This window comes from Helobdella robusta (assembly GCF_000326865.2).
Source record: "Helobdella robusta unplaced genomic scaffold HELROscaffold_5, whole genome shotgun sequence".
NCBI classification, from domain to species: Eukaryota; Metazoa; Annelida; class Clitellata; order Rhynchobdellida; family Glossiphoniidae; genus Helobdella; species Helobdella robusta.
In genome coordinates this window covers 1,699,008-1,714,418 of record NW_008705254.1, presented here as the reverse complement: position 1 = coordinate 1,714,418, position 15,411 = coordinate 1,699,008, and the positions used below count along the sequence as shown (strand labels likewise).

Here is a 15,411-nt window from a genome sequence, read left to right as displayed (position 1 = left end):
GATTTTCCGAAAGATTAATTGAATAATTTTTTAAACGCCTGATTTGTGCTTCGTGTTCGAATAATGGGTTATATTTATCCATGGCTCGAATTATTAATAAGATTATATTGAAAACATAAATGCTTGAACGAAAGAGGAGGAAGCAAGCGTTCCAGATCATAGAAAAACAGAAATACCAACATTCATGTTCATACCGATACCAATTCACTTCCCATGCACTGCAGAGTTGTAAAGTTACTATATAAATATTACATGATTACTGCATTTGATTACTGCACTATTACTATGCCATTGCTCCGTATTACACTAGAGCGCATACGAACAATTCAACTGTCATGTTGATTACATTTTTAATTAAAAAAAAGGACCTCACAACCAAACTTAGTTTTTTTTAGTATTTGCATGGATTATCTTGGCGTAAAAACGATGAAAAATAAAAAGGTTAGTTTATGTGCGCAAAAACCGCGAGTAAGATAATACCATGAACTAAGATGTAAACAGTGCAAATGGAGGCGCACGCATGTGCACACACTTTCCACGGAACTTTCAAGCAAACATTCCAACAAAACAAATCAAACACGCCACACTACGTGCAGATGAAAAAAAATTCTAAGCTCAATCTCATTTGATTATTTGAAATATTTGAATGGTTCTAATTATTTTTTGCAAATTTCAAAAGTGTCAAATTTGTTCAAAGGATTTCATTACAACTTTAAAAATTGTTTGCCATCTTCATAACACTTTTTTTAGTTTTGTGTTTCTTCTTTATCTATGAATACAAAATCAGTCAATTATTTTTTTAAACTTTCAACTACTCGATTCCAAAACTTCAGTTAACGGTGGCCAAAAGTTTCGCAAGCGACTAAATTGCAGCCGCCAATTGAAAGGTCATGTTTTGAATTAAAAATACTCAGCCTATAAATAAAATTTAGTTGGTTAATATATTCATAAATTATGAAAATTACTTCAATACCTATTTCTTAGTAAGAAAATCTTTACAATAAACTCCGAAGTATTGAATCAACCCAACGTGTTAATTACTTATGCAACAGTTAATGAACGGAGCAACATTAAATAAACCAACAAACCGGAGTGAGACATATGCAATTGAACATGAGAAGTTGTCAAAACCTGTTACGGAGTGTAGCTGCTAACTAAATAACAAGCAAGACTCAATATTTGTTAATTAATTCATAGAAAATAATTTTTGTGAACCGAATTATATCTTAACGACTTTAAAACAAAGATTAAACAAAAGATTGCCAAATCATATATAATTATATTTGTTAATTATATTGATGAATATAATTATCTATTTCAGTTATCGATTTTCCACATGTTATTAGTGATAGCAAGTAACGTTGTACTTATATGTACATGTGCTTAGTACCAATTACTTATAGCTAGCTAATAAGTACATTTTTTAAAGTTTCTGGTTCTTCATGCTTACTTGCGCGTTCATGTTCCTCAAAGATTTTTTATTTTCATTCAAAAGTTTATTTATTTGATTTCTTTTATAAAATCTTTTTACATCTGTTTCCGTTTTTTTTTTGATGACAAATTATAAATTTTGATTATATATTTAAATTGACTAAACACCGGACGGATGATATATCACAAACACAGAGACACACACGCACAAACACACACACACACACATACATATATATATATGTATAAATAATATACATGTAAAAAATATTTTGGGTTAATGCATTTGATCTTAGCAGACAGGCAGCAATATACGTAGCTAATGATCAGATATTATCACAAATTTTACAATATTATTATTACTTTTATTTATATTTTTGTTTCTTTTATTGATATTATTATTAGTAGTGATAGTGGTAGTGGTAGTAGTAATAGTAGTAGTAGTGGTAGTAGTAATAGTAGTAGTAGTAGTAGTAGTAGTAGTAGTAGTAGTAGTAGTAGTAGTAGTAGTAGTAGTAGTAGTAGTAGTAGTAGTAGTAATAGTAGTAGTAGTAGTAGTAATAGTAGTAGTAGTAGTTGTTGTTGTAATATACTTTATAGTAATTATGTAGTTATTATTATTTTGTTGATGTTGTTGTAGATGAAATGTAGATAAAGATGAAAAGCTGATAGTGAAATAACGAAGGAACATTGCAAAAATACAAAATTACTCGAGTTTTTTTTTGCTGCTACTACCACTACTACCCCTACTTCTACTACTACTGCTGGTCGCCCATAAAAATAATTTAGTTATAATAATAAAGTCACAAAGTTCAGTTATCATAATAAAGTTATTTTAAAAATTATCTATAATGTAGAAATAGAACCAGAGATTTAATTGCCCAGGATTTATGGATGGGGTTTTGTTGGTTGTACAATAAAAATTTGAAATTATAATAATAATAATTATTATAACAATAATAATAATAGTTAAGCATTGCATGCATTGGGTGTGTTACAATATTGTTGATTAATCCCATGCCTGTCCGTCGTTAAAATTTATCTGCTTAACCAGATTAGATTAATATTGCAATTATAATTTCCGTCTCAGCATAACTATAACGAGAAAAAGAAGAAGAAGAAAAAGAAGAAGAAGAAGAAGAAGAAGAAGAAGAAGAAGAAGAAGAAGAAGAAGAAGAAGAAGAAGAAGAAGAAGAAGAAGAGGAAGAAGAAGAAGAAGAAGAAGAAGAGGAAAAGTTTAACTGGATAAAAACGCATTAATATAATTTTAATGACATATTAGTCTGAAAATGTTTAAATAATAACATTGATTTACTGATTCTATTTATTATACAAATTGCTATCTTAATTTTAATTACTAAACAGTAAGTAATTTTTAACTTTTTGCATCTGTGTGTGTGTGCATGCGTGCGTGTGTCTGTGTGTGTGTTCGCGTATGTCTATCTGTGTTCCCTATTTTAGTTGACTTTCAAAATAAACTATCTACAAAAAATAATTATCTCTTTTGTGAGATGTTTTCAACGTAAATCAGTCAGCATCTTATTGTGTACGTGCATATACAGTCAGTTTAGATAGACTATTTTTTAATATAAATCAATATACGTATATGCGTGTGTGTGCGTGTGTGTGTGTGTAAGTGTGCGTGTGTGTATGTAGTGTATGTATGTGCCTATATTTATATAATATATAATAATTATATATATATATATATATATATTATATTTATTTAATATATAATAATTATATATATATATATCACGTAAATGTTGTAAATTCAACCCGACATGTGTTTATATAGTAATGTAGCATAGAACTTCTTAATTTTTGTTACACCCGCAAAAATTACAGATCCATTTTGTTTGGTAACAGAGAATTAATTATTGCAGCAGACGTTTGGGACCGTTTTTGTTTACAACTAAAAATTCTTTGCTTCTGATAAAATCATTTGCTAAATTTTTTTGTTATCGCCCTTAAGACAGACGTTCTACGCGTTTGTTTATTTATTCATTCGTCGACATGAGCAGCAGAGAGGTTTCGATGAGCAGTTTGGTTGAAATTAGTCCAAAACTCATTTATTTGAGACATCGACAGCAAGTACTGCATGTGTAATATGTAAATTACAGCCACAGCAAGAAATTACTAAAAAAATTTTTTGCATTGCTTCGATTTTAAAAAAATCTCCATTTAAATATTTTAGCAGCATGATAACGAGAACTATGAAAAACAACAAAAATCTATGATCATTACATGTAAATAGTTCAAAACTCTTTCAACCAGACAACCAATCAGCATACAACCTGAAGTTCGAGATCGTTCTTGTTCTCAACATACTCGAGAACACTCGGATGGAACATTCGCTGAAGCTGCTCCACCAGCGATCTCTCTTCCTTTCTCACTTGCATCACCATCTCTGAGGCTGTCTCACGAATTTTCGTTTCAACCTGCCATCATTTGTGTTCGGTCATATCATACGTATCAATTGTATCATTTGCCTTGTTTGTATCATTCGTATCAAATGTATCATTCGCATTTATTGTATGTGCATGCATATACACGGACGCACTCAAGCAGCATATTTTATAAAAACAGATATACAGGCAGACCAACTTCCTTCAAGTTGAGTTCCAGTTGTGTGAGGTTGTTGAGGGCAGAACCGAACGATGAAGACTGCCTCCTGCACTTTTCCACGAGGTCCTTCAGGGGCTCCCTGTGTTTGTTGGCAGCGTCCGAGAAGTGTTCCACGTTGTGCTCTCGATGCGAGTTGAATGCGCAGAGGACGCAGACGCACATTTGACAGCGTTCACAATAAAACCTGTCGTTATTGGCGTGTTCTATCAATTTAAGTTGTTTTAATCTTAGGTTTAAATGTGTTTGAGTTTAAGTGCAGGCAACCGATAAAAAATGCGATGAATTTTAATCAGCTGAACTTCATTGCTAACTTATTTTCTTTCTTTTTAATGAATCATCAAAATATTTCAACCAATTTATCAACCAACCATAGCCAGCCAACCAACCAATCAACCAACTAACCAACCAGTTTATCAACCAACCATAGCCAGGCCAGTCAATCAACCAACCGATCGGCAAGCCACTCAATTTCCTGACCTAACGGGTTCTCCAGGGTGATCCTTACATTCGGCATCTTTCTCAGTGTCAAGGTCGAACAAGGAATGGCAGCTGGTAACTTTCATTGTTCTATGCTTGCCAACACAAGCCTTGCACAACAATTTGTTGCACTCCAAGCACTTACTTACCGCCGTTTTATCCCCCGCGCCGTAATCATTATTATTCGTTGTTGAAATGTTGTTCTGATTGATGTTGTTGTTGTAGTTGTTGTTGTAGTTGCTGTTGTTACTGCAGCTAGTGTAGCTGTTGTAGTTGCTGCTGCTGCTACTTGTACTTCCAGTTTTTTTTCTGTTGTTTTCCGAAACAAAACTTTAAAAAAATCAAAAGTGTTTGTCTTTTTTTATTTTTTTTTATAAATATTTATCTTAAAAAAAATTTGTTTTTAATCAATTAATAATAATAATTCTTTTATTTTATATTTAACATTATATATATATATATATATATATATATATATATATATATATATACAACGTAATAATGCATTATGGAACGTGGATGGGATGTAATCATCCTCCATATTATTTTCCAACATTGAACTTATTTTCGCCCACCGCATACGGGTTTGTGATGTGCTTGCAAATGTTTGGTTTCCGGAATATTTTTAAAATGTTAAATGTAAAAAAAATGTTTTAATACACATTCAAAAATAAAAATGGAGTTAACTGGGGCTCCAAATGAGCAATATAATACGTAATAAAACACAATAATTACCAAATAAAAAGAAATAAAACGTTATTGAATTATTTAATAAAATTCAACGTGTGAAAAACTAGCAACTTACCCGCTGGTGAAGTTACCGTCGTCGCCACTTGAACTGCTGTCATCGCAGCTGCTGTCGCTCGACTCCTTCTGCTTCGACTTCTCCTCGTAAACTGTTGTTCTCAGTGTTGCATTCTCTGCTATGAAAGACTTCCTGAGTCTATAAATTTCAACTGGTTTTTCCGGTTTTGAGATCTTTTTCTTCATTTTTCTTTTGTTTTTATTTATTTTATTTGAAAGACCGTTAGCCGCGTTTGCATTTTTGCAAGCACTGCTGCTGCCGCCGCTCCCAACATTCGAAGCGTTGTTGGAAGTTTTGAGCGGATCCTCTTCATTGTCGTAACCACAAATATGACACGGAGGTCGCTGACCTTGAACTGCCACCATCGATTTCCTCTGGCGATCGACCAAGTCCCAGAGATTCAAAATCAATGTGTTGTCCATCAAATTTTTAGCTCCTCCTACCGGAAGTTGAGTTCGTTTCAGACAAGTTGGACACGTGACCTCTCTGGGATCGCCGTACTTCCGGTAGGTCAGCTCTGTGTTGTGAATATTTTCAATGCATCGTGCGCAGAAAGTGTGCAGACAGCTGAGAGTCTTGGGTCGTTTGAAGGGCTCCGAACAAACTGCACACACGAGAAACTCAGCCTGGATCTCATCCACCAACATCTTACGATTTGTTATTTGCCTCGATAGTTCATCTGTCGCCATGCTACTGTTCTGTGCTTACTTCTTTGCACCTATTAAAAAGTTAGCTTCTCAATTTAATTTTTTTGAAATATTTAAATTCAAAATCGTGCAAAGATTGATCTGGTTCTGTACATTTCCATATAATCGTTCGAGTGATGAGTTGCACCAACAACGTTCTGATGAGATGATCATTAAAGTGAAATACAAAATGCTGCAACTAAATGATCTAGTATATTTTCAGAAAATTCAATAATTATAATTTACAAATATGATCCGTTGTAATTGAACCAAAGAAACCACTCAGCAGCCATCCGACTCTTCATAATGCTTTTCAACGAAGCAAAACAAAACAACTTGTTTCACGAGATCTTTATCGTGTTTAGGAAAATAAAAATGCAAATTCATACTTACATGTCTATATATATCTATATATCTATATATCTATATCTATATGTCTCTCTTTCTCTCTCTCTCTCTCTCTCTATATATATATATATATATATATATATAACATACCATTATTATATAAATATGTATGCATGCATATATAATCTACAATAATTTGGGTGATTGTTGTTTGTTTATAGATTTCTTATATATTACTTTTTACATGCTAATTTATGCTTGTTTGCTATGCTACGTTAAGCTGTATGTGTGTGTTTGTGTGTGTGTGTGTGTTTGTGTGTGTTTGGGTGTGTGTGTGTGGTGTGTGTATGTGTGCTTACTTTAACAAATATGAACATTGATTCGTCTTCATTTGTGCACTTTGCCATATATATGCACGTGTGCTGATGCGCGTTTGTATATTTTTGGATAGTAAATAAAAAGTACTCTCTTAGAACATAACTTTAAAACTGATCCAATTTAAGCGACTTGATATGATATGTGCAGTGCATTTAAGATGATGCAGTAAACAGACAGATATGTACGTACATCCTTCTTGCATCTAAAAACTGATGTTAATGATTTATTAAATGCTTGCACGATCACTAATTGTAACATTTCTTTATTTTCCTTGCAAAATATATTTTATATACATGCATACGTACGTACGTACGTACATACACACACACACACACACACACACACACACACACACACACATACATTAATTCATTAATTATATATTCATAAATAATTTAGATATTTACATAGATTTTTAATTATAATTTGCTGCATTCTGCATAAAATTTTTGTAAAAATTATGATTGTAGGAGTTCTCTGGAGGACCAAGTTACCATTTTATTGTTTTTATGGTGAATATGCAAAGATATGTTATAATGATTAATTTTTTACGCAGTTGGAAGGATGATTGGATGAATGGATAAATGGATGAATGGACGGACGGATGGACGAATAGATAGATGGGTGAGTAGATGGATAAATGAATGGATGGATAGACGAACAAATAGATAGAAAAAATGGATGCATGGATAAATTGGATGGATGGACAGCGATCAATCAACAGACGAATGTATGAACCGGCAGACAGATGAACGGATGGCCAAAAAGATGTGAAGCTTTTAAACTTTCCACCCAGAATCGATACCATTCACAAAGGCTGTAAACCCATCCTTCATTCTTTCAGCCGCCATTTTGATATCCATTTATGTTAAAATTATGTCAGTTGCTTTTTATTATTTTCATGTAGTGTTTGGTTTACTCGTCTATAGTTATCTAACTTTTATATAACTTCAACTAACTTACATCCTATCTATTTTCGAATCATAATCATCTAATCATTCACATCACCATTTCCATCATAATCATCTGATCATCTCCGTGATTGCACCATCTACACGCACATCTGACTCATCAACTTTCATCCATCCTTCTTAATTCTTCTTGCTTTCGTCGGTTTATTTTATTCCTCTCCTTGATGTTTAGCTTTTCCTCTCTCTCTCTCTCTTTCTCTCTATCTCTCTCTCTCTCTCTCTCTCTCTCTCTATCTCTCTCTCTCTCTCCTCATTAATGGATACTCGAGATCGTTCATTTGTTTGTTCTACAAAAACGCTTTCAGAATGTTTTCATCCATGGCATAAAAATATTGCTATCAACAAATAAAAAATACTGCATGAGTAATGGAAATGTTATTATAAGTATAAAAATGAATATAATACTTTCGCATGGAAGTAATAACTGACTTGTGCAGATGAACACAAACATGCCAGTTGCAGCACAGCATCACACTGATGTTATGGAAGAAAGACAGGCATACAACAACATTGTTTCCCACAAATAGACATAATCACACAAATAATAAACAACATACAGACAAACAACACACACACACACACAAATATAAACTCAAACACACATACACAAATAAACAACACGTGTAAACAATGTAAACCAAAAACACACACATAAACAACACACACACATAAATAGACAACAATCACATGTAAACAAGATAATCAACAACACACACGGTCACAAAGAAAACAACAACAAAAACACATACTGACAAAAAAAATATTGCACATATGCGTGCTTACACACACATCTGATAAGGCACACGCATCACAACAAATACCTTCATGCAGGCAATTTCTAAATAGTTGCTCTTGTTCCAGGTGGATCATTTCAACTTGGTGATTGATAAGTTGGCCACCTTTTGATTCATTGATTGACTGATCGAATGACTGAATGATTGTTAATTTCTTTTTGTGATTGTTTTCCTTGATTGGATCGTTAATCGACCAGTTGATTGATTGAAAGGTGTGAAACTAGCACATAAAAGAAACCTCTTTAAAAATTCCGTGAAAATGCACGCCTGCAAACTGGCGTAACTAAAAACAGCTGTTGTGCTTTTTGTGATGGATATCGAAATTCATCATCTTCATCATCGTCATCCTCAAGATCTAAATCACCACCAACGTAAATTATCGCCGATATTTAGATCATTTGTAGATCATCTGTAGATCATCATTTCCATATCCTTCCTTCCTTCCAGAGACCTAGCCATGAGGTTAGAGTTAGGGTCCAACATTAGAAGTTTTGGTAGGGTCAAGGGTCAAGGCCATCGCGTCGCCAAAGTTATAATTATAATAAAATGTAAGAATATGAAATCAGAATAAAACAAATGTTGTCATTGCGGTTTCAGCGTCATCTGTATGGTCATCATAGCCATCATCACATTATTTGTGTTTTTATTAAATTTTATCATTATTATCATCGTCATCGTCGTCATCATCATCATCATCGAAGTTCTCCTATTAATCATCATCATCACCGACGTCACGTTTATTGTCACGGTAACCAAAATTAATGGGTTGTGAGGAGCGGTCTTCAGCTGACCGAATACTAAGATGATGATGATGATGATGATGATGATGATGATGATGATCGTGATTGATAATGATGGTGATGATGATCGTGATGATGATGGTGATGATGATCGTGATGATGATGATGAAAACGGCCTTGATAATAGATGAATTTATTTTATATTAGAAATCAAGAAAAACTGTCAAACGCCGATAGAAATACGTGGTGGTTGTTGAATCAATCGGGTCTTTTTATTCACTCACAACTCAATCCTTCATTCGATCAAGCAATTAATTTTGCTCCATATCTCATCCCGAGATAACAGAATAATAATAATAATAATAATAACAATAATGTGCTAACAGAATAAAAATAATAAAAATAATAATTCGTTGTATATGATGAGTGTGTGTGAGAGTAACGCATACGAAGTCAATATTTTTGAAATAGCATTTACAAAAATAGGAAATTGTCATCTTGCCCGCTAATTATTTTAAAAAAATTGATAAATTGATAATCTTTGGGTTATCTAGCTCTTAGGAGATTTTTTTAACTTTCGGTGTCTGTGGAACCATTTTTAAAAGAATCACTGTTGTACGTTCGTTTGGTGTTTTTGTGGTAATCTTACTAACATTCCCAACCATTAGCAGCGCAAGCAGCAGCGTAGTCCAGCTTTTTCATAAAATATCCGGCACATCAGAAACTAGTTTTACTTTTCTGACAACAATTTTCACTCACTCAAACCAACGAGTAACAAATTATTGCTCACATCATCTCTCTTAGCTTATCTCGAGAAGCCTTAATTACTTCTTTTAGTCAAGTAAATTTCATTATAAACATTTTGATTTTATCAAAAGTTTTTTGGACGAGAAGAATAATTTTCAACAAATGGAATAACCAGATGGCTTTTTTGTTTCATGGGTAATTACGGCAAAAACAAAGATCGGTGTTGGATGTTAACAACAAGTTTGAGCGAAACACTTCAACCACCAACTATTAATACATAAGCCACAATCAATAATAAAATAACATTTACCAAAAATATTATCAATGTATACCGGCAACAAGTAGCAGCAACAAGCAACAGTAACAAGTAGCAGCAGCAAGCAACTGCAACAAATAGAAGCAACAAACACCCCAAACATTAGTGCCAATAATAAATAATCTCCCAACACATGCCTCCCATTACCACCCTACATTGACCTACTTGGTTGTGTTGCGCTGTGAGTCGAATGAAGAAACGCCAAAAGGTCAAGAAGCTTTGCAAATGTTAACCCCACATAACAAGTACATAAATAACATCCGCATATTACTTTTATACTAACCATGTAACCAAATATCACGACATAAAAAACATTTGTGTCCGAAAATGTTAAGCAATAACGCTACCTTAGCACGTCCTCCCCGAGCGTTTGAACTACGCATTACAACCGAAACAGAAGTTGTGGCCTCTTCAATTGACAGCACGCATTTTCATACACACAGAGTAAATAATAATAACAAGAAAACAACAAAGAATAAATAATCTAATAAAATATGAAAACAACACCGATAAAAATAGATAGGTAGGTAACTAGGAACAACAAACAGACGCGCATCCATCCATCCATCCATCCATCCAATCGACGAATTAAATTGCAATCGTTTGTTTATGTTTAGGCGGTTGCTATGGTGATCGCTCAACAAATGCTATGTTTATTAACATTTAATATCCAATCGATGATGATGATGACGATGATGATGAATAGATGATGAATGATGATGAATAGGCTGTTAAGATACGATGCAGTTGATGATGATGATGATACCTATGGTGTTGATGATGACGACGATAATGATGATGATAACGATGATGATAAACAGTGATATCAATGGCTATAAAATAAAGATAACAAACAGGCAAGAAAAATTTACGGTCAAGATACCGTTGGATAAATGATAAATTTGTTTCATTCACATCAGTGACAACTGATGATGACAATAATGATGATGGACATGATGGCAGTGATAATGTTGATGAAATGACCATAACAATGATACAGTAATGATGTTAAAAAAAATAGAAAGCCGACTGAGTTTATTAAGGATGATTAGAAAACGCTTCACGTACCAACATACGACCAATGTTATCAGATGATATCAGGATTTATGACAGACTATCAAACACAGTCGTTTATATTTTCACACGGTGAATGTATGATCCGAATGCGTACATAATATACGTACGTTGATACGTATACGAAAATACTACGCACAGACATAAACTGTACATACATAACACGTATAACTCCTGAAGGCAGGCACGCGCTTTCATAGAAGAAATTGCTTTTGAAGGAAAGATAAAAGCTGCGTTGTTCCGCAAATTGTGATAAAATTGTGACGGGACAACTTCATCAGCCCTTGAGCAATGCTTTCTTACTTCGTTAACGTACACAAAAGTGAAAAACGTTCACAGAGAGTTGAATTGCTTTTATGTTCGTGAATTTTTTATGTCACATCGTGATATATATTTAGGCCCTGCTTAGTTTTGACACTTCTTTACAGCTGCTATTTTGATTTCAGTTGACAAATTGTATTTAGGCCAATGAACAGCCATCTCAAAAATGAAAAAAGTTAATTTGTTTGAAGAACTATTATTTAAAATCTCTAAATAAGTTTTTGAATAAAAGTTGTCTATTTGTTGGACATTTAGCAATATTATCGTAAACAATAAAAAAAATTATTATAAAATCAAACAAACAGCTGAAATATATTACTTCAATCAATTTGGAAGTTTATTCGAAGGTTAGCCGTCTTAAATTTGTTCAACCGATGATGGAAAAGCCAGCCAGTGTGTCCCACACCAACACCAGCTCCAAGAACAACCGAAAAAATGCAGGAAGTGGTGGAGTTAATCAGGATGATGTACTGGCCAACAAACTGTGGGTGAAGGCCATTGAAAGGGAAAACAGAGCACGTCAGAAGTGGTTCGTGCCCAAATTATTCGTAATTCAAATTTTAGTTCTATTCAAATTATGGAGTTTTTCAAATCTTCTAATTTGTATTTTGTTTTATAAATACATACAAATAATCAAATATTAATTGATGAAGCCAAAATAATTTGTCGTTTATCTAATCATGCTTATCAATTTATTAGATTCCAACATTAAATTCAAGGTCAGTTACTCTAACGCCCGATATTATTTCTTCTTCAAGTTGATTTATATATTACTCCCGCTTGAACTTTGTTTGGCTTGGCAAGTTATTTAGCGTCCATTCAAACGTGCCATTACGCTCTTGGCTCCTTAATCGATCTATCTTCGCAATTTCAAATTGATTTGCCCAAAATTTTCCACTTTTTCTTTAAAATTGCGAGACAAATTATCAAATGCCTATTGTTGTTTTACAATACATATCCGTAATTCTTCTTGTAACTTCAATATTCAACTAGTTGTTTGAAGTCATGCCACACATTATTTTAGACAGTGGCGTATAATCTTCAGCATTAAACTAGAGCGAGGTAGTCTACGTGCCCTATATTAACACCAACAACATACAACGTCAATGTCCCTTAATGATGATTAACTTGATAATGAATTTCTATAGAGTGAACTCGTTCCGAACCGAAAACTTCAATTCCAACAATCACATTTATCTCTATCAGTTCGCAATAGACAGTAACAAGAATTAAAAAAAAACAATGAATCTGTGTTACTCCATCATATCAGCCTTCATAATAATATATTCTGTTTTTATGTAATAGGCGTGATTATGCAAATGGTCTATATCAATGTAATCCGTATTAATTTCATTAACTATAATAAAGACCATCCTTTATATAGCGTTTCGTTTCATTCAACATAATTTTAGGCAAGATAATTTTAAGTAAGATAGTTTTAAGTAAGATAATTTTAAGTAAGATAGTTTTAAGTAAGATAATTTTAAGTAAGATAATAATTTTACGTAACCTTATTTTTATTACCTGCATATGCGAAATTTGAAGGGACGACAACTGGTCCTTCCTCGTCGATTATTACAGAGAAGTGAGTGGACGAATTTTTTTATTATAAACATTTCATAATAATAATATTATTGCTATTATTATTAGTCATTAAATATTTAATTTACGTATAATAATAATTATTATTATAAATAAATAACTGTGAAGAACTGAATTGATTCAATGTAAAGCGACATCATATATAAACTAGCCAGTTCAATTAACAAATTTTGTATATATTATATACACTACACACATGCAAGTGGCAAAACAAGCTACTCAATAACGTTAATAATAACAATAACGACATTTCATACTTAACATTTAACAATAACTGAATCACGAAACATAACAATCACCAATAAAAATAATTTTATCACAGACGCCAAAACTAGAGCAGAAAGAAAACTCAAACTTGAAATGCGATCAAGATATCTTTAGCGAAGGTTCAAACAAAACAATCTTCAAAACAGAAGCAAGCAAATATGGATCAGGCCTCAACACAAATCTGGGTCAGGTCATCTCATCGCTGCAAGCCAACCTGACCCCTAATAAGGTAAAACAATTGAACATAAATAGGAAAAAAAAATATTGAGTGGGGACATTTTTCAAAGTGATGTGAGTTCACAGTGTGGATGCAAACAAACAAACAAAGTGGTGTCGTCTCATGTTAAGATGCGTTGTGGGATATAGACAGGGGCACGACGAGATACATATTTATCAATTTGTAGTAGTGAGTGCAGTATTATTGTGCTATTTATATATATATATATATTATATATATCTCATATATATCTCAACATTCTGCATATTTTAGTTTTAAATAACATTATTTTATTTAGTATTAATTAATTAAAATGTCAAGTGTTTTTTTGTCTACTTATGTGAAAAAATTATACTACATGAAGAAAGATTTACTGTATTAATATAAAACAAATATCAATGAATATCTTCATGTTTGCTGAAATTAAGAGGGTTTTTTAATAAAAACGCGGTATTCCGTCTCCGCATACAGACAGTCTCTGTATTCTGCGCCAAACTACAGACTGCTTCTTCTCATATATAAAGAAAAATTGAAATAGATTAAATTAAATACACAAAATTTATTTAAATAACGCTAAGAAATGACATCAGTAGGTCCGTTGAGGAACGAAGAATCACAAACTGCATTACATATAGATATATACATATAGCACAATTTTAAATTGGAATGAGAAAACAGGTGACTTAATGGATTAGAAATAAAAAAATGAATTGATAACATGTATATTTCTTCTTGCTGATATTTCTTCTTGCTGTATGGACATGAAATATCTAATCGCGATCATATTTACTGCACCAGACAACTGTCTGTAATAAGAATAATTTTATATTGTCTTAATTTTGAAAACTACTGATATAAATTTTTAAAAATAAATTGGATAATCGGGCAAAAAGACAAACTGTATTTCATGTCATCCGCCAGACTGGCAGTTTCATTGGATGCATTGCTTTGCTTGGAATCTTTCAATATCAAATACTGCTTAATGCGCTCTGCTCGGCTCATCCAGTTCGACATCTAGCAGAGGATAGAGTGGTTGTATTGGAGTTGGAAGAATAACATTTTTAAAGAGAAACAAATTTTATTTATATATCAAAATTTGATTCACTATGATCGATGCGAAAATTTAAATTTAGCAAACAAGATAGCAATCTTTGCACCGCGAACTAAAATAATATCTTATTACCAGTGTTATTTATTAAATAAATACAACGAGTCCATTCAACGAATACGGCGAATGGCACAAATTTACATTAACCATGTGAAATTTATTTAATGATGTAGGCTGCCTACCTGTGACTTTAAGATGTCCTTTCGAAAGCTGCTTGGTTCATCTGCGATTATTTTATAATAAACTTCAAGTCTTCTTCCATGATTCATGATTGCAGGATTAATTAGGCATTGAACATTTCTTAATGCAAAGCATGCATTGACTTACAAAAATAGAACAGAATATATCATTGATATAACAGAACATTCTAGTAAAAAAAATTCTAAAAATATCTACTAGATTTTAAAATGACATATGATGTATGCAAAAGTTGGCGTGGCGATACAATCGCTCTGCACTATGACAAGAAATATTATGAATTGAATCATGAAAGACAATAGA

General features: G+C 32.7%; 2 protein-coding genes across 2 annotated transcripts; one reads left to right on the top strand and one right to left on the bottom strand.

Moving 5' to 3' along the window:
• Positions 1–3,435: 3,435 nt before the first annotated feature.
• Positions 3,436–6,030, bottom strand: HELRODRAFT_163248 (hypothetical protein; the record flags this gene model as incomplete). The annotated part of the gene is made up of 5 exons (XM_009027174.1): positions 3,436–3,528; positions 3,729–3,872; positions 4,039–4,243; positions 4,537–4,845; positions 5,342–6,030. The coding sequence occupies 5 exons, from the start codon at positions 6,028–6,030 to the stop codon at positions 3,436–3,438; spliced, it is 1,440 nt and encodes a 479-aa protein (XP_009025422.1).
• A 6,063-nt stretch (positions 6,031–12,093) lies between these two features.
• On the top strand, positions 12,094–14,858 carry HELRODRAFT_163247 (hypothetical protein; the record flags this gene model as incomplete). The annotated part of the gene is made up of 4 exons (XM_009027173.1): positions 12,094–12,245; positions 13,262–13,301; positions 13,641–13,814; positions 14,724–14,858. The coding sequence occupies 4 exons, from the start codon at positions 12,094–12,096 to the stop codon at positions 14,856–14,858; spliced, it is 501 nt and encodes a 166-aa protein (XP_009025421.1).
• Between the last annotated feature and the right edge of the window lie 553 nt (positions 14,859–15,411).